General features: G+C 39.6%; 1 protein-coding gene and 1 long non-coding RNA gene across 2 annotated transcripts in view; one reads left to right on the top strand and one right to left on the bottom strand.

Annotated features, from left to right (window-relative positions):
* The first annotated feature begins 2,306 nt into the window (after nucleotides 1-2,306).
* The window catches only part of HIF1A (hypoxia inducible factor 1 subunit alpha), a 33,726-nt gene continuing 8,862 nt past the window's right edge, over nucleotides 2,307-27,170 (top strand). Inside the window, exons 1-12 of the mRNA XM_067295092.1 lie at nucleotides 2,307-2,467; nucleotides 17,622-17,812; nucleotides 18,741-18,886; nucleotides 18,985-19,069; nucleotides 21,002-21,114; nucleotides 22,249-22,451; nucleotides 23,834-23,940; nucleotides 24,125-24,272; nucleotides 25,167-25,387; nucleotides 25,572-25,852; nucleotides 26,383-26,505; nucleotides 26,766-27,160. Of these exons, the coding sequence (XP_067151193.1) occupies nucleotides 2,433-2,467; nucleotides 17,622-17,812; nucleotides 18,741-18,886; nucleotides 18,985-19,069; nucleotides 21,002-21,114; nucleotides 22,249-22,451; nucleotides 23,834-23,940; nucleotides 24,125-24,272; nucleotides 25,167-25,387; nucleotides 25,572-25,852; nucleotides 26,383-26,505; nucleotides 26,766-27,160 (2,048 nt within the window). The 5' untranslated portion in view covers nucleotides 2,307-2,432. The remainder of the gene's footprint in view (nucleotides 2,468-17,621; nucleotides 17,813-18,740; nucleotides 18,887-18,984; nucleotides 19,070-21,001; nucleotides 21,115-22,248; nucleotides 22,452-23,833; nucleotides 23,941-24,124; nucleotides 24,273-25,166; nucleotides 25,388-25,571; nucleotides 25,853-26,382; nucleotides 26,506-26,765; nucleotides 27,161-27,170) is intronic.
* Nucleotides 8,452-26,808, bottom strand: LOC136991769 (uncharacterized). The gene is made up of 3 exons (XR_010883973.1): nucleotides 26,750-26,808; nucleotides 18,977-19,053; nucleotides 8,452-8,822 (listed from the first exon to the last, which is right to left on the bottom strand). It is a non-coding gene; the product is annotated as an uncharacterized lncRNA (long non-coding RNA).

The following is a 27,170-nucleotide window of genomic DNA, read 5'->3' as shown; positions in this document are numbered from 1 at the left end:
TGATTGTTCGTTATGTGAAAGTTCAGACCCCACTGTAGAAATGTTAGCAAGATGCAGTACTGAAATGACATTGTTTTGCCCTGCAGGTGTTTCTTGCAACATTACAAATGCATACAGCAGTGCAGGGATGTTACATACGCCTGTCAAAGCTTATTTTTAAAAGGTATCATTACCTTTGTGCTATGAACTGAAGTGTCATATGGTCCAGCTCTTTATGATCACTTAACTTCTTGTAGGAGGAAGCCTGCAAGACATGGGGTAATGTCTAAGCTCTAGAGTCCCTTCACTTTGAATTGCACCTTTACCTGCTTCACAGAATGGATATGACTAAGGGAATGTAGCTAATGTTGCCGTGGAGCCTTTAATTTTAAATGCGTGGACTCTGGCCATAAATTTCCTTCCTCTGTGCCTCCACAGCTGTGGCTCGGTGGTGTGCTGCCTCGGTCTGTCCCAGAGGTTACTTGTGAGTGTCTGTATCGCTGTTTATGTAAGGCTCCTGCACGAAGCCTTTCCCATGTTAATCTCTCTGACAGCAAAGCTGCAGCATGTATTTGGGCCGGAGCTTCTGTGTTTGTCTCACTTTGCTTATGAGCCCCTTAAACAAAAACAAAAACAAGCCACTGCATCCCTTTTGGTGCCCGTTGAAGTAGCATGTCCTTTCTCAGCTTCAGACAGAGGTATACAGGATTTTGAGATCCAACATGAACCAGGTGATTGTGCAATATTGAAGAAATGTGCCAAACGCGACGTTTCCGTGATGTCTCCACAAAACGGTGTAGCATATAAGCAGAGTAAGAGCAGGAATACTGGTGTGGCAGCCTGAAAATTGCATCCTGATTGAGATCTTATTTATCCTGTACCGTGTCCGCAGCAGTCCTGCCTCCTCTGAGGTCAAGGGGAGGTGGGGGGTAGGACCGGCTTCCCATAGGACCCATCCCTGCAAGCCAGTGCTGAGTAACCTAACACTGATTACCCGGCCCTGCTCCGAAGGAGGCGTTTGCACAGCGCTTAATTAGGAGCCTTCGGGATCAGGCCATGGTTTGCGGGACTGCCATGGAGGGGGGGGAAGTCCTGGTTTGGGGCTCCCTCTGCCTCGCTGCGCCCGGGTGCGCGGAGAAAGCAGAAGCGCGGGGAGCCTGCTGCCCCCACGGTGCTCCATGTGGCTTGTTCAGCCTTTGAGCTGGAAAGGCTCCTTTGCATTTTTTTTTTTTAATTTAAGTTGTAAAGCTTGCTTGAAAATTTGCCTGTTTGTCCCTCTGGCTCACCTGATGATATATTTATTCTCTTTAGTTGATCTGAGTCTTTGGACTCGTTAGCTTGAAACATCCTGGTTTTATTGCTAGAAAAACCTTCGGGAAATGGGAAGGAGTTAAGAACTGGAAAAGCTGCTTGATACAAATATGTGATATGCCAATAAATGTGCCACCGTGACAGTAAAATCACAGGGATATTAGTGCGCTGGTTTGGTTTGGGGGGATTTTGTGTGTGTTACAGCGTGCATTAATGAGTCATATCAGTGACTCCTGGTGCGTACGAAACACAGAGGAAAAAATACAGGCCTGACTTAAGTGAAACACCAGTAGTTTGCAGCTGGCATGAGCGTGCCGGTATGGGGGCATGAGGGGGACGGCCGGTTGGGGGGTTTCCTGGGGGGTCAGCACGCGTGGGAGCCGCGGGGCCTCAGCCAGAATGGCGCTGGAAACGCCGTGATCCTGCCAAAGCGGCTGGCGGGGACCACCCTGGGGCCGGGGGCGGCCCGCGGGGCACCTTTTCCGCCAGGCCCGGGCAGGCCAGGCCGCGCCGCCGAGGCCCGCGGGACGCCCCCGGCCCTCCCGGCGACGGCAGCGCGGGGCCCGAGGCCGCTCGGGGCGGGCCGGGGGCGGCTGTCGGCGGAAGGGGGCCCAGGGGCGCGCTGGGAAGAGGCGGCGAGGGGGGTCCCGAGGGCCGCGCCGCGGTGGCGGCATTTCCCCCCCCCGCCCGCGGGGGCCGGCGGGAAGGGGCGGCATGGTGGAGGGGAGGGCGGCGCGGCGCGGCCCCACGTGAAGCGCGGCCCCCTCCCAGCTGTTTGCTCAGCTGACCCCGCCGGCCGAGGGGGCCGGGCTCCGCCGCGGCTCCTCACTGGCGCAGCGCCGGGCCCGGCCCGGCCGAGCCCGCCCCCGGCCCCCGCCGCTGCCGCCGCCGCGCACAGCCTCGGCGAGCGCCGCGCCGCCCGCCTCCTTCCCTCAGCCGCCGCTGCGCTCCGCGCCGGCCGCACCTCCGTGCCCGCCCGCCCGCCGCAGGCCCCGGCGCCTGCCCCGATGCTCTGAGCCCGCGCGGCCCCAGACCCGGCCCCTTCCCGGCTGCGCCGCCATCTCCGCGCCGCTCGGCGGCCATTGGAGCCGCCCGCACCGGGCCGCGCGCGCGCGAGCGGGACGAGCAGCCCGGCGGCCGCCATGGAGAGCCCCGGCGGCGTCAGCGACAAGAAAAGGTACCGGCGGCCGCCGCCGCCACCCCCTCCCCTCCCCTCCCATCCCATCCATCCCCTCCCGGCCGCGGCTCCGGGGCCCGGCCCGGCCTCCCGTCCCCCTCTCGCCATCCTTCCCGCGGGCCGCCTCCCCTCGCCGCTCTCCAGCCTCCCCTCCGGGTGGCGACGCCATCCCCTTTCTTCTGCCCCCCGGGGCATCCCCCCCGCCCGCCGCCTCGCCGCGTTGCTGTCGCCGCCTCGGCCCCCGCTTCCCCTCTTCTTCCCCTTGTCTCTCTGTGTCTCCCCCTTCTTCAGCCCGTCTCTCCGGAGAGCGCTTCGCTCTTTCATTCCTCCTCCTCCCCGCTGTCCACGTCGCCATTTTGTCGGCGGGGGGAGCCGGGGGAGAGGCGCGGGCGGCGGCCCCGGGGCCGCGGGCGGCTTTTTTTTTTTCGGGGGTGGGGGGGGGTGTTGGTCGCGTAACTTTCCCCTCGGGTCGCCGGCCGGGCCTCGGCGCGCTCCGCAGCTCGGCGCCTGGAGCCGCTGCTCGGCGGCCGCCCCGAGCCGGGCCGGGCCGAGCGGCGATCACGCGTATTGTGTGCGGCTCCTCGCCCCGCGGCGGCCCGGCGCGACATGCCGCCTCGCTGCCGCCGCGGCCCGCCCGGCGTGGGCTCCGCCGCGGGCACGGCGCCGCCGGGGGCAGGGGCGCGCTCCGGCCCCGGGGCTGGTAGCGGCGGTGCCCGAGGGCCCTCGGCGGTTCCGCAACGAACGCGTCCAGAATAACCCTGCGTTATTCTGGTCCGTCTTGTATCGGTACGACGGTGAATAAAACGTGTCTGTGTGAGTAATTATAAGCATTCTTAAAAAAAAAAAAAAAAAAAAGTGTGTGTGTGTGTTTAATGTCGGGAAAGGCCAGATTGGCAAAAGGAAGATTTATCTATTTGGATCAAATGCTGTGAGAACTCTGAATGTGTTTTTAAATGGTCATTTGCCGAAAACAACTATGGGTTGCTGTATTTGTTCCTAAAAATAAGTTGTTAGGATTTTTTTTTTTTTAAGGTGGCCACCGAATCTTTGATTTGGTATTATGTTCTGGTTTTCTTCAGAAAGGGAAGATTTTTAGAGTCTTGAAAGCTTAAGCTTGAAAAAAAAAGGGTGAGGGGGGAGGAGGGCTGCTGAACAATGTAAGTTGAGAAGTATGAATAATTCACCAAGGATTGTTAGCTCAAATTAGAAAGAGGGGAAAATAAAAGCCTTAAAAGCTTTTGTTACATAGCAAAGTTATGGAGTTGGAGTATTTAGGTGATCAGATTTTTAGACTGGATGTTCCACCAATGCGCTTTGTGGAGGGATTAATTGCTGTAATCTCCATCTGCAGAAGACAGTGTTTGTTTATGTTGATATTGATACCATTTTTCTGAGATTGGTTATCTCTGCCCTTGTATCAAAGGGTCATCTGAGTAGGTTAAATTAGTAAAGTATATAAATTGTGTTGACTATGAGACTGAGTAACTGGCTTCTAAAATGGATGTTTAGCTTTGTGCTGAGCTAGAACTGTGAATACAGAGTGTTGGGCTTGTGAATACAGCACGCTTTACCTCTAGGCTTTACCTCTAGGACTGTATCATCTTAATGATAATTTCAAATTATTACAGTGGTGGGGGGGGTGGAGGAGAAGAAGCTTTCAGTCTAATGAAATATATACTGTGGGGCACCTGGGGTGGTACCAATTCTGTAGCCTTTGTTTTTTCAACTGAAAGCTAATAACTATTGAGAAGCCTTAGAGAAAATGTTGCAACAGAAATGATTGTTCTATTCTTTGCTCTGCTGGCCTATTTTGTGGCAGGTCTAGAAAGGGATTTGGAGACTTAGATTTTTCTCTGTTCCTGTTTTTTGTTCTTGAGTATTTGTTATTTTTTTTTACTTACCATTCTGTCCCACTTGGGTACTTTTTTGCAATTTCCTTATCCTGGATGTAATCTGCTTTCTTTAGAATGTAAGAATCAGTATGCATAGCTTATTCCTTCCTTCCTAAAGGCAGAGCTTAAGAAAGAGAATTTGTTGTTTTCTGCATCCTGAAGACAGAGTTAAAGGTTGGGAATGTTTCTTATAAAGTAGCAAGGAGTATTCCGACTACTTCTGTTGTAGAGTGTCCTTTAATTGAAAATACAACATTGTATCTGTGGTACGCTCATCTTGGGGCTGTGAATGTGCAGTAGAGCAAAGATGGCTAAGCAAAAAAGGAAGGATATGAGCTCATCAGAGAACTTTTGAGCAATGCTTGAGATTCTCAATGAGCCTGACTTGTTTTAGAAGGGTTTAGTTTTGACTGTGTCCATGTGAAGAAAACCTTTAAAGAGAGTATCTTTAGAAACTTCCAGTCCTGTTTTCGATGATAAAATTTTGGCTGATTGTAGATGTGGTGCACCTTAACTTTCAGCATGTGTTAAGATCACTTAATTCCTTTTCCCAAAGTCTGTGTGTGTATTTGGGTAATGTTCAGCTATTGATAGTTAGAGAGGTGAAGTTTTTTTACTTGCTAATTATGTGCTGTGAGATATAGAAATTATGGAATTTGACCAAATCTGTCTTTTATGTAATTAATAAGTGAAATTTAGTCATAATGGCAACTGGAAGTGTGGATTGGTTTACTGGTTTATTGAAACCATTCTTTCATGTAGTCCCAAACTTCTGTAGCTCTAACTTGATTTCTTATGGAATCTTAAGCACTGTGTATTTTTGCAACATGATTAGGTATTCACAGCTATTTGGGTTTTATCCATTTTGCTTTGGTAGTTGCATCATTTTCATATGCTCCTGGCTTTTTTTTCCCCCCACGTGTTGCAAGCAGTGAGTTCATCTCGGTGTATAGAGCGGGTAAAACAACCTTGTTGAGAGCTTTGCTTACTAAATTTCATTTCATTCAAATTTAAGGCTTTTGATTAGACATATGATGATTTTCTCCTTATTCTTTTAATAAATTTTAGTGCAGAAATGACTTGTCCTATGAAAAGTTTTCTCCCCTTCAGGTGGTATGACTATTAGCTGTTAGTGGAGTGATTCTTGCACTGTTTTAAGTAAAGGAGCCATTTAGGGTTACTAGTTACTTTGGTAGCTGCTTGCAGCTGATAAGTAGATGCACTAGAAAAATAAATCTTGGGGTTGTTTTAATTCTTTACTTGTAGAATGATACATATTATTCCTTATACCTTATGATCTGAGTGCTGAATAAAAATGGTAAACAGGATTTAAAAAAGTAATTTCTTGAGTGCTCAGTCTGGGTCGCAAGAGCTGGTATAACTTAACATACTGACTTTAATGTCTTTCATAAAAACTTCAGCTCTTCTGTTTCTAGTATTTGGGACCTGAAGCTTAACATCTAGTACCCAAGAGGATAATTTGAAAGACCAGGGTTTTGCTGCTGATCTCTGCCACTGAGGTCCAGCAGCAAAATCTGACTGAGAAGCCTAGGTCCTGTGCCGCAGGTTATGAAAGAGGCAATGAACTACTGCTGTTCTTTCTTAAACCTTTGTGAGGTCTCTAGAATTGTACATGCCATTGCTTTTTGTTTGCCAATTGCTTTCAACAGTGGTGGAACTGAGCCACCATTAATAGAGTTGAAAGCTAGTACAAAACCCTTTGTATATACTATAGCTGTGCCTTTTTCTAGGTGGTGTAAGGAGAGGAGAAATCTTTCTAACTCTTTGGAGGAATCTACCTGCCAGCCGAGGGAGGCAGAGTGGTTTATGGCTTACAGAACTTTGTCTCGACTGGCTTCTGGATTTTTCTGGATTGTTTGGCTTGCCTTAGGTTTTCTTTTAGTGCCTGTTTTTTTGTCATTTCCTCAAACTTGAAAACGTTTTGAATTCCTTCAGTAAAAGTGATCAGAATTTACTTTTCGCTGAATGCCCCCTAAAGATGTAAGCAACAGAAGCAGCGCTACAGTGTTTCTTCTTGCTGTCGAGGTGCTGAAAATCAGGGAAAGATAGCTGTGGAAGATTTGTCTACTGCAGATATTTTTCTTAAAATGTTGTGCTGTTGGTACTTTGGTTTGCTTTTATCAAAGAAGGCTGGAGTATTTATAATTGGTAGTACATTGATGGAAGCAGCAGGATGATTTTCCGTTTGTTGTTGTTGTTGTTGTTATTAAAGTGCAGTGAGGTCTAGTGTAGATGTGGTCAGATGGTCCAACTTGTAAGGTGGTTCATAACAGATGGACGGGATGGTAAGAGGCTTTTACTTCAAGTGTTTCAAAGCGTTTTATCAAAACTGCCCTCTGTATAAATGCTGTTCTTTTCTGGCTTCTGTCTTGTTAGGAGGCATATTCTGGACTTCCTTGGGGCAGAGGGGGACATGGCTGCGTACTGATCTCCTCAGCAACTTCAGTCTGGGGAATTAGTCAGCTGTTGGTTTTATAGTAGGTCTCTTCGAGTGCATAATGTGTCTTATTCCCTCTTTGAGTTGCGATCCCCATTTTCTGATTGGCTTTTCTGAGAAATGTCTAGCAAAGGGTTGTTTAGATTAGGCTAAGATTGTGTTAAAACATAACCTTTATAAGCCTTGAGAAGCTGCATGGCCACCTGAGAACATGGTTTCAGGCTCTGTTCCTGCTGCTGCTAAAAGAGGGGAAAGAGAAATCCATTCTGTTATCATGTGGAAAACTTTAGTCAGTAAAGTAACAGCATGCATTTACATATAGGTGCTTGCTTCCTCCCTGCGTGTTGTGAATGCAGCTTTATAGACCTTTGTTCCTCCAAATCCTTGAACTGTGGTATGGAGTTCGTAAGACTGTTTCCAGCACTCTGATTTCTGATGGCGAAGTGGCAACAAAAAATCAATAAAAATAAATATTAATAACCAATAGCGAATGTCAGCTGTGTTGCTGTGTGAGCCCAAACCTTTTTGAGGCTCTCAAGAATGCATGAGTTCATTTCGGTGTGTTTTTTGATCTAAAAGCCTTCAAGACTCCTATTGAGTCTCTTTCTATTTGCAAACATAGCAAAATGGATTAAATTCTTGAATGTGTTCATGTTGTACAATGCTAATTATATGCTAATTTATTTCAAATAAGATCACATGAGATTTTCAGCATTAAAGGGGGCACTGAATCACAGAAAACCCTGATTTTGAGAATTTATGCAGTTTTGTGTATGTCAAAAAAGCATTTGACGGTCTTATCTCAATTTATTCTTGAAGGGCTTGGTGATATGAAATGCCAACAAAGTAATTCTTATATGATTGTGGAGCATGCATATTTAAGTAAACCCAGGTAGGAGGTACTGCATGGTCCTGCAGGGGGGTGTTAGAGCATCTAGATTTTCCTGATTATACTGCTGTTCTAAGGAGATGCAAATAAAGATCAGATTACTATACATTTTCTTTAAAAAAAACAAACAAACAAGCCCTTCAAAACAAAAACAAATCTTGCATGAACCTTAGCAAGAAGGCACAGCAATCATTTTCCCACATCTTGTATTACTAGCTAATGTCCAAAAGAAAGGAATGTTCTAGATCACAAGTCAGCAGCTCAAATACTATTTTTATCTTGCCATACAAAGATCTATGTGCAAGTGTCTACATGCCTCAAACCTAGGTAATATATGGAAAGAAATTTCAACATGAGAAGATGCCTAAGATCTAACAGCCTTTTCCCCTTTGAATTCCGGAAAGTTTGAGCAGTCCTAGAGCCTCTTTCAAGAGCCGTCCCTGTTGTTAGAGCGGTAGAAAAGTGTGCAGGAGCATCCGATGAACAGTTCATTGAATACTGTGCCAAAATGGCAGAAGTCTGGGGATTTTACAACCTAGGGGACTGCAGAAATGGCCCAGGAGAGAAGGGGTGCCTCTGTACCTTAATTAATTACAGAAAATTCAGGGAAGATGCAGGTTTTCGAATTAAACATTGTGATATGAAGGTTATTAAGGTTTTCCTCTGCTGAGATCTTTTATTTAGCTTAGAAAAAAAGTCCTTATAAAAAGTAAGTTCTGAAATGATTAGAAGCATGAACATAAAATCAAGTGAATTCATGCCTTTTTTTTATTATTATTATTAAATACAGTTTATGTAGGTGACGAACACTTTAGGGTTCTTTGATGTGGAGCCAGAGCCTCAGTTGATGTAAATTAGCATAGGTTCATTGAAGCTATGCCTGTTCATACCAGCCTGAGGATCTGGTCCAAGATATTTGCTCAGAACAAATGCGTTGATAAAGATGAGTTTCACTGTATGCATAATCTGTCACTTCCTTCTGTTGAAGCCTGATAATACTGAGACTTGTACAGAAATGCAGTGTTGTAAAATGTTGAGCTGTAGGAGTCCCAAGCATTCGAAATGGCTCTGCTGATACTGAAGAACTGATGTTTCAGGAAGATCCGTTAGTAGTTCCTTAAAAATATTTACTACAATAAACTTCGTGTATTGCAGACTGATGAGAGAAATTGTGAAACTTCTATTTAATTCAGCATGGTATAAAATGAACACTTGTTAAGCATTTTAAGGAAAAATGTTACTTCAGAACTTGTAACTTGCATCAAATTAAAATGGAGCCTGAAGTTCAAATGAAGAATTGAGGAAACTGAATCACGGTGCTTACATGTGTCAAACTGCTCTATTTACAACAGTGAAACTTTTTACTAAGTAACTTATTTAATATTCCTTTTAACTAAATTTGAATGTCTTTGTCATGGAAGTGTTATCTGAAAAAGATGATGCATTTTTTTTTTCCAGAATATATCATTTTACTATCACCTTGAACCAAAACCAGATTGGTGTTCTTTTCGTAAAAACTTTTACATTTCAAGAAGCAAAAGAATTTTGAGGCCAGGACTCCTGTTCTTGTGAAATTATTTCATGCTGCTCACAACTGAGAATAATAAATGGACTGGTATCCTGAAAAGGGAATTATTATAGACTTACCTCTTCACATTTACATACTTATATCCCTTTGAATGGATAAGAATATATTCCAAGCAATAGAAGACTTTTAAAGCAATCCATGTCAAATATAAAGTCTACAGCTTCAGTCCCTAACTAAGCTAAAGAAGCAGGAGGACCTAAATGGAAGTGATTTAGCTGATGACTGGGGTATTCAGTGCTCAATTCTTTGGAAAGGATTGTTTTCTTATCTCACACTGTTGCATCTGCTGCATGTCCCACTGAAATCGCTGCAGGCTTTTTATCCTAGCTATTGATGTAAGCTTTTTTTGACTGCTTAGTGGATCTTTTTGTTCTTTATACATATAGAAGAATAAAATTTTGTATTTTTATATTTCTATTTTGTTTTTCAATTAGTTCTTAAAACTTTGATCTTGAAATATGCTGTTAGTTAAACGCACTTAGCAATTAGCAAAGGTGAAGTGACGAGGCTAACAACTTGTGCTGAAGCACTGAGAAAAGGTGTTCAGCCTCCAATCTGAAAAGGTTGAACGCAATGACTTATAAAACAAATCTTTTATTTTAAGTCATGATTTAGACTAAAATTACTTTATCAAGAGTCTGCATCTTTCAGGTCTGTTCAAAGCCTAATACAGATGGAAGATAATTTTGAAATATGGTCTGGCACAAAGTTTAGGAGTTCCAGGCTTTGCTGCTGGCTCTTATGTTACCATAGGCTTACTGTTCTATGCCATAATTTACCTATTTGTAAAATGGCTGTTTATACAGACTTCATGTTCTAGATAGTAAGGCCTCTTACTGCACAGGTTGTTTAACATGTAACAGGGTGGACTCTTGTCTCATTTGGGAGCCTCTCTCCACTATCGTTTTGCAAGGAGCTACATGTTTCAAAGGCACTGCTTATGCAGAGAGTTTGTGGTGCTGTAGCTAATGCATAGTTTGAATTGCTTCCTTTTTTAATTTATTGGGGTTTTTATTCCAGTTAGTGGGTTGTTTTTTTTTTTTTGGTGGTGTTCAAATTACGGTAAACACTCATAACTGCTGTAATGTAAAGAAAATAGTTTTAACTGCTTTGTCGGAAGGAAATGTACAAACAAAATTTAACTAATAGTTTACATATGGAAATGTTGTTTGTCTCTGTGCTTGACTATTATGCTAGTTTCTGCATTTAGCAGCTCTTTTAATCCTTTTTATTCTGTTTAATGGATTTCTGATTTATTTTTCTATGTTAGATTACTGGGCCATAATGTTCATTAATTCATAATGAGCAATATGCTCGTGATTACACACAAGATTAGGATTCTTTTCTCTCAAAAGAATTCTCTACAGAGATTATAAAGTAAGCAGAACTGGTAAATAAAATTCACTGTATTGGAGAAGACAATAATGTTTCAAAAGAAAATCATGTCAAAGCAAGAAATGATGAAGCTGTAACCCAGAGCCCATCATGAGCTGTTAACTGGAAGATTATGCTAATTCTGTAACGCAGATATAGAAGGAAAGGGCAGCTTTCCTAACCAACTTGGGAAAGCTAAAATTTCTGTTTTCTAGGAGTTAATTTTAACACATTTTGTGGAAAGGCATAGCAAAACTAGCTGTTCTGGAGGATATGTGTATATGTTGCAGCTCCTGGGAAGTCTGTCCCTTGAAGACTTCCTGAACTGAAAATCCAGATTTTTAATAAGTGCTCAAAAGCAGGGTCTGAAATGCCTCTCCCCCGTTATCAGAAAGAGTGTTCTGGCACTATGAAACATGTAGTCCTGGAAGCAAGCAGACCTGATGAAGTTGGTCCCCTGTCCCCCCTTTTCTCTTGTGCTTAAACCACAAAAGTTGCGGCTCCCTCATAAGACTGACTGTAATGCACCCAGTTCCCCCGCTCGTAAGTCTGAACCTATTTTATAGGTTGTCGGCTGAGCGAGAAAGTCTGTGCTGTGGCTAATCCTCATGCCTGTCTATGCCGACTGGCGAATGGGCTGCTGCATCTGGGCTGGTGATCTGGCCAAACAAATAAGTTACTGTTTAGTTGGGAGGTGTAGAGGCGAGAGGGAATGGGACTTTCAGGAGCGCATGCGGCCCTGGGGAATGCTTTGTGCAGGCCTGTCGCAGAACTGGATAGTTTTTAGAGATTACTGCTCTGTTGCTTCTGGTTGAAGCTGACCAATTTTAATCAAAAATTCTTTTTAAGGGGAGAAGGGGACTAACAGGCATATGCTCTGTATGTGACTTTTTTTCCCTGAGCCAGGTGTAAGATGTGTGTGGGGTTTTGTTTTTTGTTTTTGTTTTTTTGTTTTTAATAAGAATATTTGTATCATTAAATCCCTGTATGCTTAGATATCTGGATTTGGGTAATGTACTCTGCTTACATTATAACCCCCCTTTTAATGTGAAATCTTCTTCAGGGAAGTGGAATTACGCTGGTTTAGTTTCTCTGTGGTAGGCACTGGGCCTATCTGGAGGTTCTTTGTCCAGAGTTCTGGACAAAATAAACATCTAACAAAGAGTAAAGAAAATTGAATGACTGCATATTCAGTACTGTTCAGAGAGTAAAGTTCTGTTGTAATAGACTTTTGGGGAGTCTGTACTTTTAAGTAAGGTTGTATCTAGGCTGTGTTTTATTAGCAAAGGTCTATTATTGTGCGGTAGCAGGTAAGAGCTGTCAGGGACTGTGTCCCTTACGCAGGAGTAAGTATCTGTGTTGAGGTACTCCGCTGCAGTACTACGGTGAATCGGGAGTTGCACCTCTGACCCATACAGCTATGCTGGCAGAAGCATTTCTTTTAGGCTAGGCATAAAAAGACAACCATGTCTTGTACCAGCTGCAGGGATGAATTCAACTTTACAAGCTAAATACAAGGCCACTTACAGATTTATTTTGTAAGATCAAAGACCAGCAATGATGGCATAAATTGTTAATATACTATCTTACTGTAATAGCTGCCTCTTTTCTTCTTTAATGAAAAAAAAAAAAAGAAAAAAAGAAAAAGTTAAAGCTGTGTTGTTACAGAGAGGACACAGTCTTTGTGACTCAGTTTGGAAGTCTGATTTTTCCAGTACTAGTTTTCCTACCTCAGAATAGGTTGCATCTAACATGAAAGTATTCCTTATGAAATTTTGTATTGGCAAATGAATGAAATTAATTTCAGAACTGAAAACTAGTTAAAGTTCAATATTGAGATGTTGTTACTTGGCTTGAAACCCACTGATTTGGATTATATTCTGTTTCTGTATTCAAAAGATAAATACCTTTAAGAAACTGTTTAAAAACAGATGTCTTGATATTAAGGCTTCTCAATTTTAGAAAAGACTTCTAAAGAGAAAAATGTGAATGACTGTTGGAAGACGTTTATAATCACTTTTTTAGAATGTTCTCAAAACCTGAATCAATATACAAGAGGCTGGATTAATACACATGCAATAGCTATTTTACATGGGAATTGAAAATACCTAAAATACCTAAAGGGAAAAATCTGATTAGAGAGAGTAAGTTAGTATGAAAAAATGTGCAGCTAGGAAAGATAGAAAATTGATCACAGTAGTAAAATGACACATTGTGTTAATGTAATACTGTGTACACATCTGTAAAAATTTTCAACAGTGCATGATGGTTTAAGAAACTAGAAGGAGACAAAGTTAATGTGCTGCCTGTTTTAAGGTCTGTCCACTGACTCATTTTTATTCTAGCTAGTAATTTAAAGCTGAAATTTATTGGTTACTAATGGTATTTTCCAGAGTTCCTATTTGGTTTAAGTTAGTAGTGGCGAATAAGGAGGAACAAGTTAGCTTTAAATATGGTCCTTGATTAGTTTTGTACTTGAGAAAATGAAAACAGCAGGCTATATATTTAGAAGACTGGGGAATTGCTTGTAGAAATATGTGATTTTTGGGGTCTTTGGGATGATATGGTGGACAATATATTGTTGAAGGGTGAAGTTCTGGCCGGAATGGCCCATGTGATCACAATTACAGGAATTACACATTCAAGTACAAAGGCTATGTTACATCTGTAACTGGCATGGGTATGACTGCTGCTGGCACGCTTTGTCCTGAAGGCTATTGGGCCAATTTTTACTTGCTTCAAAAACCTGCTGTGAAGCTTTATTTATATTCATCTTGCCACATTTAAAAACCTTTTTCGTTTTGGGCAGTGAGCCTGGGTAATATCCTTTAGCCTAGCTCTCAGTCCAGCTGTAGTGGATCCTGGTGGTTAAATATGTTTTTGCTTTGGGTATCTAACTCTGATCTCTTTTGGAACGCAGATGTTTATTCAGCTATTATACATGAACATCTTTTACATATATAAGAATGTGCCAGACATGGGATTTAAAATTTTCACGGAATCACTGCTTTCTGTGAGCTGTAGTGCATATCCCGCTTTAGATTGCTTCTCTGCTTCTCTATTCTTGTGGTAAAAATACAAAATGGAAACGAATGTCTGGCGCTGCAATTGCACAGGAAACATCATACCTGAAAATGCATGCAATTTCCTGTCTAGCATGAGCATTTATGATATTTTCGATGAACATATAATCCACTCTTCAACTGAGATTTTCTTTAGAATATTTAGTTTTTTTTTCATGTGAAAAAGATAGCAGAAGGTTGTATTAAAGATCTTAAGTTCTGGATTTATTTTAAGTGGAACTTGTGTTCTTGCTATCTTCACGGAATGATATTTCTGTAGTGAAGACCATGAGGTTTTTTTTACATAGGTGCAACTTAAGAAAATACCTCTAAACTATATGACTTAAACTGACTTTATGCCAGTGCTAGTTTTCACATCTTGCTGTTTTAAGTCCTCTTCCTTAAGTGCTCCCCCACCCAGTGGAGGCATAGCTTTTTCATTTACTTTGTTTTAACTGGAAGCAACAAAGGTTAGAGTAGCTGCAACACTAAAGGATTTTTTTTTTTCTCTCATTTGGTGACATCCCACATTGAGGCAACTCTGACTTCACTTGGTCATTAAACAAACCTCGTTTGTGAAAGACCTTTTTTCCCCATTAATTTGATCCATTAAAGAAACACTTTGAAGCTGGTAGTTGATCTTCCTAGTTAAATTGTTAGTTTTTACTCAGATTGGTTACAGCATAATTTTAAACAAAAAAGTAGCAAACTGCTGTGCTACTATTTATTTAAATATTTAATGTTTAAATATTTATCTGTATATAGTAGGTAGTCTTTCTAGAAAGGAAATACATAATAAGTAATAGGGAGACTAGAATCTGTCACTTAAACATCAGCGTTTGGTACTAATATTTCAGTTGTTACTTGAATTTTGCCTGTTGTAAAATCAGAAAAAAATCCAGTAGGCAGCACTTGATTCTCTTGTTTTGGAATTGAATTTTAACAGAAATGTTACAAGCTTGATTTTAGCAGTATTTCACTCAGTAATTCATAATTCAGTGGCTGTGAGAAATTTTGACTGTGTTGAAGTCTGCTGCTAGGTGTGCTGAAAGTAGGTAAAATCTAGAAAATGTCTGGAATATTTTTGAGAATATAAAGCCTTCATAAAGAAAATGTAAGAGAAAGGGCTGAAATTCCAACCCGTGAGGCTAGTATCTATTTCCATCTCTTGAATTGTCCTTCTCCGCATGTATTTGTTATTTTTAAGCCCGACAAACTTGTAGTCTTGACATGCACAGCATTATTGCCAAAGCCTGTTTGTGTGTTGTGGGTTTTTTTGTTTTTTAATTAAAAGTGCTAACAGTCTCCTGTTGAAAAGGAAGCCATGATAAAACTGTAGGCATCTAGTCAGATGGAAAACAATCACTTCAAGTATTAATCTCCTGAGTTTCTATACTAGGAGGAACTTTTCTCAGAAGGGATCTTGAATGAGCATCTAGGAAAGAAAAATCAGATGTAAAGGTGAATCTAAGGCAGCGTAATTTCTTGTTTTATCCATGTTGAGAGATATCGTTAGTCCAAGAAAGAGGACTAAGAGATTCAGGAATGGTATGTTCACCTGCACCCTTAGTTTTCCACTAAGGGAAAAGATATTTGAGGCCTGACTTCAGAAAGAAACGTTAAATCCATCAGGTTACAGAGCTAAAATATTTTTTCAATGTTTTTAAAGGTCAGATTTTTGAAAGTAATGACTGTTTCAGGATATACTTGTATATTGGGAAGCCTCAAGCTTCTCGGATCATGATCGCTATTACTAGAGCAGTAACATCTGTCTTCACGTTGAGACTGAATGTGAAGAAATCTGCAAGATAGGAAAATATCATCAGTTATTTTATACTTTCCTTTTAAGGAATACAAGCTGCATTTGGAGAAACTGATAAGACTATTTTATGTCAGTAATTATTATTATTTTTTTAACTGATTTGATATCTGTTAGTTTTCCAAAGACCTCCTTTACTATTATGTTGATATAGTCTCATTACATAGAAATATAGTAGTCTGATTTTTGCCATGCAAAGGAGAAAACGTGATCATGTTCTTATTTCTTAAGAAACTTATGATTCTAAAAATTAAGCTGCTAAAGCTTACTTTTGTTGGCGGTGATGGAGGGGTAGAAGGAATGGATGATAGCAGCTAGGAATGGATGGGGATGCCTTAAAATTTCATGAAGTTGGAAAAAAAAAAAGGTAATTTTGGAAGAAATTTTGTCAATTTACTTTGTCCTTATAGCAACTTCTTAAACTACTTTCATGTTTTAAGGCATTCTTGCTTCTGCCATCAGTGTTAATAGTATTATCACTGGCATATTGTTGCACAAGCTAAGCAGGTTTTTTGGCTGTTATAACTGTGAATAACACGGCAGATAAAGGACTAAAAAATGTGTTTCTCTGTGTCTGTATTTCACTGCTTCCATGTAGTCAGATTCACTATTTCCCAGGTAAAATCAGCTAGTGAGTCACTTTCTTCTGTCATTTGTGGTACTGTCACAGGATATGTGCTAAACAAAGTTATATATAATATCTTTTGCCCAGATCTCCAGGCTTAGAAAAGAAAATTTGGCAGTGATAATGCCTGGCCTCCTTCTAAACTGACTAGACTTTTAAAAGTTATTCTTAAACTGTTTGTTGGTAGTAACTATAATGCAGTGTAATGCAGGATTGTTTTCTTCTTCAACTAGTGATACTTAATCTCTTTATGATAACATTAAAAGACATGCAACTTTGAAGCAGTGTTTATAGGCATATATTTATCTTACAATTTTCATGGAAGTAAATGGAAAAATGGAAAAAGGTAATCCTACAGATTACTACAACTGTCTTTTGTATCTTAATTAAGTGTAAAATGAAGGTAGCATGCCTTCAGAAGACATACATGTATAGAAAGAAAACCTGAAACTAATACCTTATGTTTTTGCACTGTTCATTTTAAAATAAAAGCACATTTAACTGAAGTGGCCTAATCTTCCCCAGGGACCATAGCAGCATTGAGCTCTTTGTGTTCAAACATAAGAAAAATTTAGAGTTCCTGTCTCAAAATGCTTAGTTTAAAAAGAATGTGATGGATGCATGAGACAAACATGAACTGGTGTGGGTACAGGGGAGAGGGATAATAAATGCATAAATATCAGGATTACTGACTAGAGGAAAATCACAGTTGATTCCATGCTTGCTGTTAGCAAGCTGCAATTTATTTCATGCATTTTGGGGGGAGATGAGTTTAATAGAGGCAATGGAGGGAGAATGAGGTAACTTCTTTACAGTGGGGAGTTTCCTAGCATAGGAGAGCCTATGGAAGGGGCTATACAGGAAAAAGAAATAGGAAATGTAATTTTTGGGATACTGGAAAAGCTAGACACCTTATGTTAACTCAACATCCTTACATACCTGACTTGCTAGGTGGGTTTTGTAAGGATGACAAGTTTAGCCTGTGAGGAATGAGATGGTTAATGGAGGAATTTGGAGGGTGTACATGATATTACTGAAGCATCATATGGGAAATGACTTAAGCTGTAGTATTTTGAATGGATTTTAGGGGTTGGTAGGAAAGAGGAAGGAAACAGGATTTGGAGGCTAGAGAGCAGCAGTCAAGGTATGAGATGACAGGGACTTTAAGAACATTCAGTGTATGTAGATATCTGTTTTTAAGAACTGATTTTTATTGTTGGAAGACTTTGTGTTTTGGAGTCTAATTCTGGCAAAGCCCAATAGCTGCAGAAATGTGTGTGCAAATACAGGATAGGGATGGAATTAAATTTAAAAATGAAGTTTTAAATTATTCAATTTCAATAGCAAATGTATTGGCTACTGGGCAGCTTATATAGTTTCAAGTTTGACTTACATTAAGGACTCCTACTCTTGCTTTTTATATTAACCCCAAATTTTATTCATATAGGATTAGTTCAGAACGCAGAAAGGAAAAATCAAGAGATGCAGCCAGATGCCGAAGAAGCAAGGAATCTGAAGTGTTCTATGAACTTGCTCATCAGCTGCCTCTCCCGCACACCGTGAGTGCACACCTTGACAAGGCCTCTATTATGAGACTGACCATCAGCTACCTGCGAATGAGGAAGCTGCTAGATGCTGGTAAGTGAATAACTTATCAACAGAATCGGGGAAGGGGGCTGCATGTATACTGCTATTTTTAAAGCCTATGAGCAATTTAAAAAATACTGAAATTAATGGTTGGAGACTTTCCACTAGAAAGAAGCTATTAGTGAAGGCACAGGAAAAACATGGCCACAGTTTAATGGACTTTGTTTTTCCCCTTTCTGGTCTGATGATACTAGTTGCCTCGTCAGAGTAAGCTGAGCCACAATGCCATTTTAAGAGTCTCAGCTTTGTGACCCCTTTCCCAAAGTTAGGTTTCTTTTATGTAAGCTTTCTTTCTCCTAGAGAATTAGGTTAAAACTGTGCTTTACTAAACTGTAGATGGTAGGTGCAAAGCTGGCCTAGCTAACTGTGGGTGTTTCTTGTTAACCTGCAGGGGATTTTTTATAATTTGTACTCCACTGAAGGTGAAGTTTACCGAGGCAATGTCTGCCTTGTTGCAGTCATTCCTGCAGTTGTATGGATAGGTGTATCTGAGCTAGCTTATGAACCAGTATTTGTTTAGCATGCCATGGATGCTGTACTACTTATTGGTAGTCATGTGTGCCTGCCTACATCAAAATTACTCCTGCGTATCATAGACATACTCTTAAAAGGAAGTCCTTGAGAAAAGTTTGTAATGCCTTTTTGAGATAGGTGGTGGTATTTATGCTTTTCCTCAAGGTGAAGGTTTACTGCTGTATGTAGGAAGTAGTAGGTTTAACCTCACTCTTACTTTGTAATTCATGGTATCATTGCCAGACCTTGAAGAATTTAATTGGTCACTTATCTGAGATAAGTGAATTACAGTATGTTTGAACAGTCCTGCTAGATTGACTCCTTACAGACTGGTGCCAGACATCATTCCTGATGGTAAGTGAAGAATGACTGATGTTTACTCACAAAAGTATGTGGGTTCTTGTAGGTGAGCTGGAGACAGAAGCCAAAATGGAGAAGGAGCTGAACTGTTTTTACTTAAAAGCTCTTGACGGATTTGTCATGGTTCTCTCTGAAGATGGGGACATGATTTACATGTCTGAAAACGTGAACAAGTGTATGGGACTTACTCAGGTGAAATATTGACACTTCCTAAGATTTACAAAAATGTATCAACTTTTTACAGATTTGAATATAAAACGTTAGACTCATTGTACCACTTACTTTTACAGTTTGAGTTGACGGGGCACAGTGTGTTCGATTTCACTCATCCATGTGACCACGAAGAGCTGAGAGAAATGCTTACACACAGAAATGGTGAGAAGAAAGAAATCTATTTAATTTAGTTAAGGACAGTTCCTGTTGTCATTAGCATGTTTGGTTATCTGCTAGATAATGGAGTTAAGAGAGAACAAAATATTATATTTTATTTTTTAGATCTCACATCTTGTTCGGAGACACTAACTACAGAAATAGCCAGGATGTTTTGGAAGTATTCTAATTGTAGGAGAGATGAGACTCATTAGTACTCTTTAATCTAAAACAAAATTAATGACTCAAACAGAATTGTTGAAGGTTGAAAGAATTAGCATGCCTACAGGAAAAACAGTAGTTAGAGGCAGGCTGAATGAGAATGATTTTAAGTGATTGCTATAGAATAATATAGAGAAGTTAAATTTTGGTACGTTTGTCTTGGTCTAAGCATGTCTTCTCAGGACAGCTTAAAGGGAAAATCACTTAAGACCCACTTTTGCTTTCTTGTATCACTAAATCAGAAGTGTGATTCCATTTAGTTCAGTGGAGGAGACCAGATAAGGTATAGTATTAAGGGCCCTGACTTTGATTTTTTTTTTTTTTTTTTTTGGTAAGCTCTTTCTAAATTTCTCTGCCCTTATTATTGAAGTATGTATCCAGGGCTAGATTAGACTCCCCCCACCCCCCCACTTGGAATACAATATTCCACCTGCAAAAAAAAATCTTCACTAAAGCAGGGTAAACACCTGTTTTGTTATGAAAATATATTCTTAAAAAACAGGGTGTTAATGAGTGTCATGAGAAGTAACTCTAGCATGTCTAAATTGACTAGACTAGAGTAAGATGTCTGGAAAGCATTATTAACAAATCTTTTTTGCAAATGAAATTGGCAGACAAAACCCCTAAATTACAGTAATAATAATACATTTTTATATTTATTAGAATTCCCAGGTTACATTCTACTGCAGATTTTACATCAGTGGAATTACTTTGGTTTGGATTTGAGGATTAAATACTGCTCTTTGGGATTGTACAGGTGCAAATGAATATAAATATGATTGGCAGAAACTCTGAACTGCATTCTGGTTTTACAGGTTGCTTTTGAAACTTTCGAAGCTGGCAATTTTTAAAATAATGTCTGAATCAGACTTGTGAAAGCTGCTCCATCTTTTACAGCCGCTGTTCAGAGCACATCCTTAAGCATCAGGAGTTAGTAGCAATAACATTATTGAGTGATCTTCAACTATGAATTTCTGAAATGGTTTAACTCTTTAAAAAGCACAGTTTTAAAAACTGAATTAAATAGGTTGTAGTTGTTTCTCTGAACTTCGCATTTTTTTCTCTTTTACTGAGGATATTCCCTTGCAGCACAGAGTAGGCTTGTCCACATCAGTCTCTGTCTCTGCTATCAGCATAGCTACAATGACAAGGCAGTGTAGTGGCTTTACTGTTTTCTAATGAATTTTCTCAAGCTGGTAGCTGCACTGTAAGCTACCGTGAAGAATTTCATAGTAACTATTGTCTTTGGAAGATGAACAAAATATTATATAATCTTATAAGTAAGCTCATGTGTTCTAAACTTCCATGCTGTACCATAACTTAGTTCTAACTCATTAGCACCCCTCTGCAAACTCACTCTTTCCCACCTCTCCTTATCCTACGTACTTTATTTCCTTTTCAATTCTCAGTGATCTCTGGTAGGATCAGTTTGCATTTTCTCTACCCAAATTAGGCTGGCTGTTTTTAAATAGCCTAGCTAGTAACTGACTTGGAAAGGTTCTCCTCTATAAAGGCAAACTTAAAGGTTACTGTTAGCAAGTAAAACTAAAAAAATTAGTACCATTAGTATTAATTTGCATTAGGATTTCTTGACTTTTTTCAAGCTAACTTTTTTTGGCTTCTCCTAGTCTTAGAGGTAGTTCTGTAACACGTTTTTTACATCCGGGGAAGATGATCCAAGAGCTTAAGAACTGGTTTACTATTTGCTTTTGTTAGGTCCTGTGAAAAAGGGCAAAGAGCAGAACACGGAGCGCAGCTTTTTTCTCAGAATGAAGTGTACACTGACTAGCAGGGGAAGAACAGTGAATATTAAGTCTGCTACATGGAAGGTAACTAATGCAAAGGAATATTTATGCAGCTTGGCAGCTGGCTTTTCAGATGTCATAACTTACTGTATTTCAACATTTCTAGTTAATGTCACTTGAGCTTGAGTTTCACTAAGTACTTAATGACTGTGCTTAAATATGCTGAATTTTAATGCTGAATACACCAGGGAGGTAACTGAAACAATGTTTTAAAATTATTTTTCAAAAGTCTTAATGAACTCTCCATTTTAAATCAGAGGTTATTTACTTATTAGAAATTATAATTCCTAAATATGTTTGTGTAAAGCCTTCTCTGAGGAAAAAGTTACCTGACACTAGATTATGCTGATAACTGATTTTAATTTGATTGTAAATGTGATGGTTGAGATCTCTCTGAAGGACTTGAATATTGCTCTTTCTGAAGTTGCTGGCTATCCCATTTTTAATAATTAGAATAAAAAGAGCCTAGTTTGATAACTTTCTGAAATGAATGCATTTTCTTCTTTGGGCAAAATACAACCTTTTACTATATCAAGTGGTAATCCTAATCAAAACTTTTTTTTATAACTTTAATTTAGTTATTCTTGATCACACAGCTTCTTTCTTCTTTTCTGCTGTATATGAGCTATTTCTATTTTGGAATGCTTGGGGGGGGGGGTGAGAAAATGCCAAACTTCTTATCTTTTAAAGAACCTACTTGATTTCTCCTTGCAACATCATTCCTGTAAAAGATCTAAAATGGAGACTGCTACTCTTTCTGTAACTTTCAAACTGAAAAAGTAAAATATCTTTTAGCGATGCAATTGCAAATCAATGTCATCATTCAGGTAACTCAAATTTGAGAGAAGCGCAGAACCTTCTAGCATTGTTTCAGTGAACATCAGGGAGGAAAGAGGTGGCAGCCAGCTGCCAGTGTAGTAATCACAGGCTGTGTAGCATGAGGAGGAGAACTGACTCCCCCCCCCCCTTTTTTTTCTTTTTTTCTCTTCTCAAATTGGTTTGAAAGCTTTATTGCATTGTTTTTGCTGATATCAATAACAGAATAAAGAGACATGGGGTGGGGGAAGAACTTTACTGGAAGTGTACTAATGGAAATAAGCTCTGTGTTGTCTGCCAGAAAAGAACGTGGTCTCTTTTAAAAATCTAATTCTCCCCTAGGTACTCCACTGCACTGGACATATTCGTGTGTATGACACATGCAGTAATCAGACTCATTGTGGCTACAAAAAGCCTCCCATGACATGTTTGGTGTTGATCTGTGAACCTATTCCTCATCCATCAAACATTGAGGTCCCCTTGGACAGTAAAACGTTCCTCAGTCGTCACAGTCTTGATATGAAATTTTCCTATTGTGATGAAAGGTAAAATATGTTTTGTGCTTAACAGATTAATTAATTTGAAGGATTTGCAAGGTTTGTATGTGTTTGCTAATGTAGGCATTATACCTTTAGATAGTCTTAATCCTTAACTTCATTCACCTGCAAAACAGTCTTCAATGTGATGCTTTGGCTTTTATTAATTGGTCAGGATGTCTTGCATAAAAGCCAAATTTTTAAAACTAAGGAAGGTGGAGGGTTACTATTCCTAAATAATTTGTTTGCCTGCAGTTAAATACCTATTCAAACTGGTTCTTAGCATAGTGACAACAGTAAAACTAAACTGAAATAAGATTCTTTTGGATACTGAAGAACAGGAAGGATTTTTAGGGTTGTCATAGATGGTGGAAACTTTCAGTGACTGAAAAGAGTGCTTGTATTTAGGATACTCGTGAGATACATTTTACTGCTGCCTCCCCTTCTCCCTCCTTTTCTTCAGGAGATCAGTGTGTGTTCTCAAAAAAAGAAAAAAAAAAAGTTCAGCTGTACTTTTGATGCAGTACATCTGCTGTTTAAAATGAGATTGTTGCATTCCAGTACAAATCTTGGATGCAGTGGAATACATAAGAATGCTCTTTCTATGCTCTGGAAACTTGAGCTTGACAAGTTTGAAAAATGGAAGTGAAGGAACTCATTGCCCTGAGTTTTTTTTTTTTTTTTTTTTTAATTGGGTATTATTTGTCAGTGGCTGCTATGAGTTTCATTTTCTTTATAACAGAAAGTAATTTTTTTACTAGTTGTTGCAGAAGGTGCAGGTTATTTTCTGCCTTCTGCTATGACTTTACCTTTCTAGGACTTACGCTCTTGCATAAAAACATACATATTTGGTCAAATTCTGCATGTGGAGTAGGACAAATAGCAAATAAATGCTTCCTCCTAGTTAGCACTGCCCTCTAGGGGCTGAGGAAAATACTGTTTTCTTTAAAAGCTGACAATTGTTGATGGTGGAAAAATAAATGATTCCTGTTTCTTTTAGTTGCATGTTTAAAGCTGTTGAAATATGTATTTATTTTATTACATTTTTGTATTACTGTAAGTTGATATTCTAGTCTATAAGAAGGTAGTCTTAACTTTAAGCAAAAAAGCCTAGAAAGCAGGGATTTACTTAAATCCTGTCCTGCAGTGCACAGGTTTATAAATATTCTAATGAGAAGTAAAATCCTGTGCCTGCCGAAACTTCTCTTTTGAAGAAGAAGAAGAAAAAAGGCAATTTACTTCAAAATGAAAACTTAACAGTGAATCAACATTGCTGCTAATGTGTATGGAAGTGACTCAAAGATCTCTCTAGATTTGCAAGCATCCAAAATGAGTATTAGTGCTATTCCATGTCTGCTTTTACTTAGCATTTTTTCCCCTTCTTTTTAAAGAATTACAGAGTTGATGGGGTATGAGCCAGAGGAACTCTTGGGTCGTTCAATTTATGAGTACTATCACGCACTGGATTCTGATCATCTGACCAAAACACACCATGATAGTAAGTGAAAAGATGTATTTAAAACTCTCCAGCTACTAGAGATGAGATTCAGCACTGGGGAAAGCAGCAGAATAAAGAGGGTTTTCTTTTAATTGCAGATATGAATCTGCAGTGAATACTTTTCTTGAAAACCGTGTTTGTTTTTCCTGCCTGTAATTAAAGCTGATGTCCTTTTTGCTTTTAGTGTTCACAAAAGGGCAGGTGACAACAGGACAGTACAGAATGCTTGCTAAACAAGGTGGCTATGTCTGGGTTGAAACTCAAGCAACTGTTATATACAACACTAAGAATTCTCAGCCACAGTGCATAGTATGCGTAAACTATGTGTTGAGGTAAGTTGGGTGGACATCACTATCCTTTTTCTTCTTTCTGACTTTTATTGAAGATGGAGTCAGATTCTGATGGCATTATTATTATTTTTCTTCAACCTGCTGAGTATCTGGTCCCCTGTTGAATATGTTGTGATATTACTATTTTTCTTACCAATGAATTTTTTGCTTAAATACTGCCCATTGTAGAACTAGGAGTTGTGTTTAAAACAAAACAAAAAAAACACACACCCACACTTTTTTTTTAATCTAGTGATAGCAGTAGGGAGATCTCTGCAAGCAAATGAGTAGGGCAGGCTCTTCTGGACCATTACAATGGAAGCATGTGAGAGTATATCTGCATCCTAGACATCTATTTAATCTTTGTCCACAGTCTGAAGCTGTTTATTTTACTGATGATTTTTAGTCATTGAACCAGAGCATCAGTACTGATGTCTTTCCTAACCCCACCTATCTTTTTTCATCAAAATTCCTTTTTTAGTTTAAAGCTTCAACTTAAGGCAGATTTGTTAAATAATTTTGTGCAGCTACACAATAATCTTAAATTTTTAGTTTTCAAAACTGTACTGAATGTAACAATACCAATCTACTAATATAGTACATTCATTTTAAAAAAAGGACCATTTAGGGAAATCCCTAACTTTTCTTTTTTTCCCCCCTTGCTTTCTTGATGCTTTCAAGAAAGCATGTCTACTTATTTTTTTTTTTTTTTATGGCACCACAACTAGCACTTGCTTTGTATATAACATTTGAGGAAGGAATGAATAAGAAAAAAAGAATTCTTAAAACTTCTGTCCTGGTAATTTTCTTTTCACGACTTGCAACTTATAAAACTGTTAATGCTGGAATTATTCCTTTTAGCTGTTCTTAATAACAATCTTCCTTTCTGTCTGACAGTGGAATTGTTCAGAAAGACTTGATTTTTTCCCTTGGACAAACCGAGTGTATGCTGAAACCAGTGGAGTCTCCTGATATGAAAATGACCAAAATATTCAGCAAAGCTGAACTGGATGATACCAACAGCCTCTTTGAAAAACTTAAACAGGAACCAGATGCTTTAACTGTGCTGGCCCCAGCTGCTGGAGACACAATTATCTCTTTAGATTTCAGCAGCAATGGTGGGTGTGTGCTTCAATTACAGAGCATGCTTATTAGTAAAGTTAGTGTTTGACAGTACACTTTGGAAAATAACCTCCACTGTCACTTGCCTAATGATATTTCAGCCACTGTTTAAATTTAATGAGGTCCATACACACACTCAGTACTTGTACTTAGGTTGATGGTTTCTTTTAATTTTTATAGAGTCTGATGAACAACAATGTGATGAAGTTCCTTTGTATAATGATGTAATGCTCCCCTCATCCAGTGAGAAATTGCAGAATATAAATATGGCAATGTCCCCACTGCCTGCCTCTGAAACTACAAAGCCACTTCGTAGCAATGCTGATCCTGCACTCAATAGAGAAGTTGTATCAAAGCTGGAGCCAAACACAGAGCCACTAGAACTTTCTTTCACCATGCCTCAGGTGCAAGAGCAACCAACCAGTCCTTCAGATGCAAGTACCAGTCAAAGTTCACCTGAGGTTAGTTATGTAGTTTGGATACACTGTCATTAAAATGTATGTTCTGGTGGGGCTTATGGGGCAAGATTAAAGATACAGCTAAGACGGGAATTTAAAATTATTTACAAGTTGTGGCTTAGTTAAGCTTATACCATGATCTGAGGGGAAAAAAAGATAAAATTTTCATACTGAAAATTCTTTTCATTAAAGAAGTGCATCCAATAGTACATGTGATAGAAGTAGGAACAGTTTGGGATTGGTCTTTACAGAAAAGGATGATTTGGAGACAACTACTGTAAATAGCAAAATAGCTGCAATAAATTACTGTAGGTGCTCCTTCAAAGTTCCAGCTAGTCATGTGCTTCCCAAAAGAGGTAAATTTGAATGTATTGCAGAAAAGGTGTAAATGTTTTCCTCTCCTATTTTAGTTTTGTGCAGCTACAGCTTGGAATTAATTTTTTTACATTAGTACTTTTTTCAGATTCCGTAGAAATAATGCAAAATAATATAATTATAGAAACTTTAAAAGTGCATTTGAAATATTTTTACAGCCCAGTAGTCCCAATGACTATTGCTTTGATGTGGATAATGATATGGCTAACGAATTCAAACTGGAATTAGTGGAGAAACTCTTTGCGATAGATACAGAAGCAAAAAATCCGTTCTCTACTCAGGTAATGTACACTCATTTCAACTGCTGAATATCTTAATTCTTACATTCACAATGTGCTTCTCTTGTTTTCTGTTTCTCTTTCTTTGAATGTTTTCAGGAACCTCCCTCCTCTTATGTAATCAGACTTTTATTAAAATAAAGGAAGAGAGATTGCAGAAAATTATTCTAAATATTTGGTAAGAGGAAGAGCCTTAATGGGGCCATGAAGTCATAGCTGAGATATTCTGATGTATTACAAGTTTTACCTTATATGTTTTCCAGGAAACTGATTTAGATTTGGAGATGTTGGCTCCTTATATCCCAATGGATGATGACTTTCAGTTACGCTCCTTTGATCAGCTATCTCCACTGGAAAGCAGTTCTTCCAGCTCTCAGAATGCAGCCGCCATTACCATATTTCAGCAGACTCAGACGCCATCAACTACTGCTGATGAAATAAAACCAGTGACAGAACGTGCGGATGACGTGAAGACACTAATTGTTCCTTCATCTCCTGTCCACATAATCAGCGAAACGAGTAGTGCCCCAGCATCGCCATATGGTGGGAACAGGAGTCGAACTGCATCTCCAATCAGAGCAGGAAAAGGAACTTTGGATCAGACAGAGAAATCCTGTCCGGGAGCACCCAGTTTGCTAACAGTCACTCTGAATAAAAGGTATTTTAAA

The sequence above is a fragment of the Apteryx mantelli genome, chromosome 4, assembly GCF_036417845.1.
Source record: "Apteryx mantelli isolate bAptMan1 chromosome 4, bAptMan1.hap1, whole genome shotgun sequence".
Lineage (NCBI taxonomy): Eukaryota > Metazoa > Chordata > Aves > Apterygiformes > Apterygidae > Apteryx > Apteryx mantelli.
This window is presented reverse-complemented; position numbering and strand designations above follow the sequence as displayed.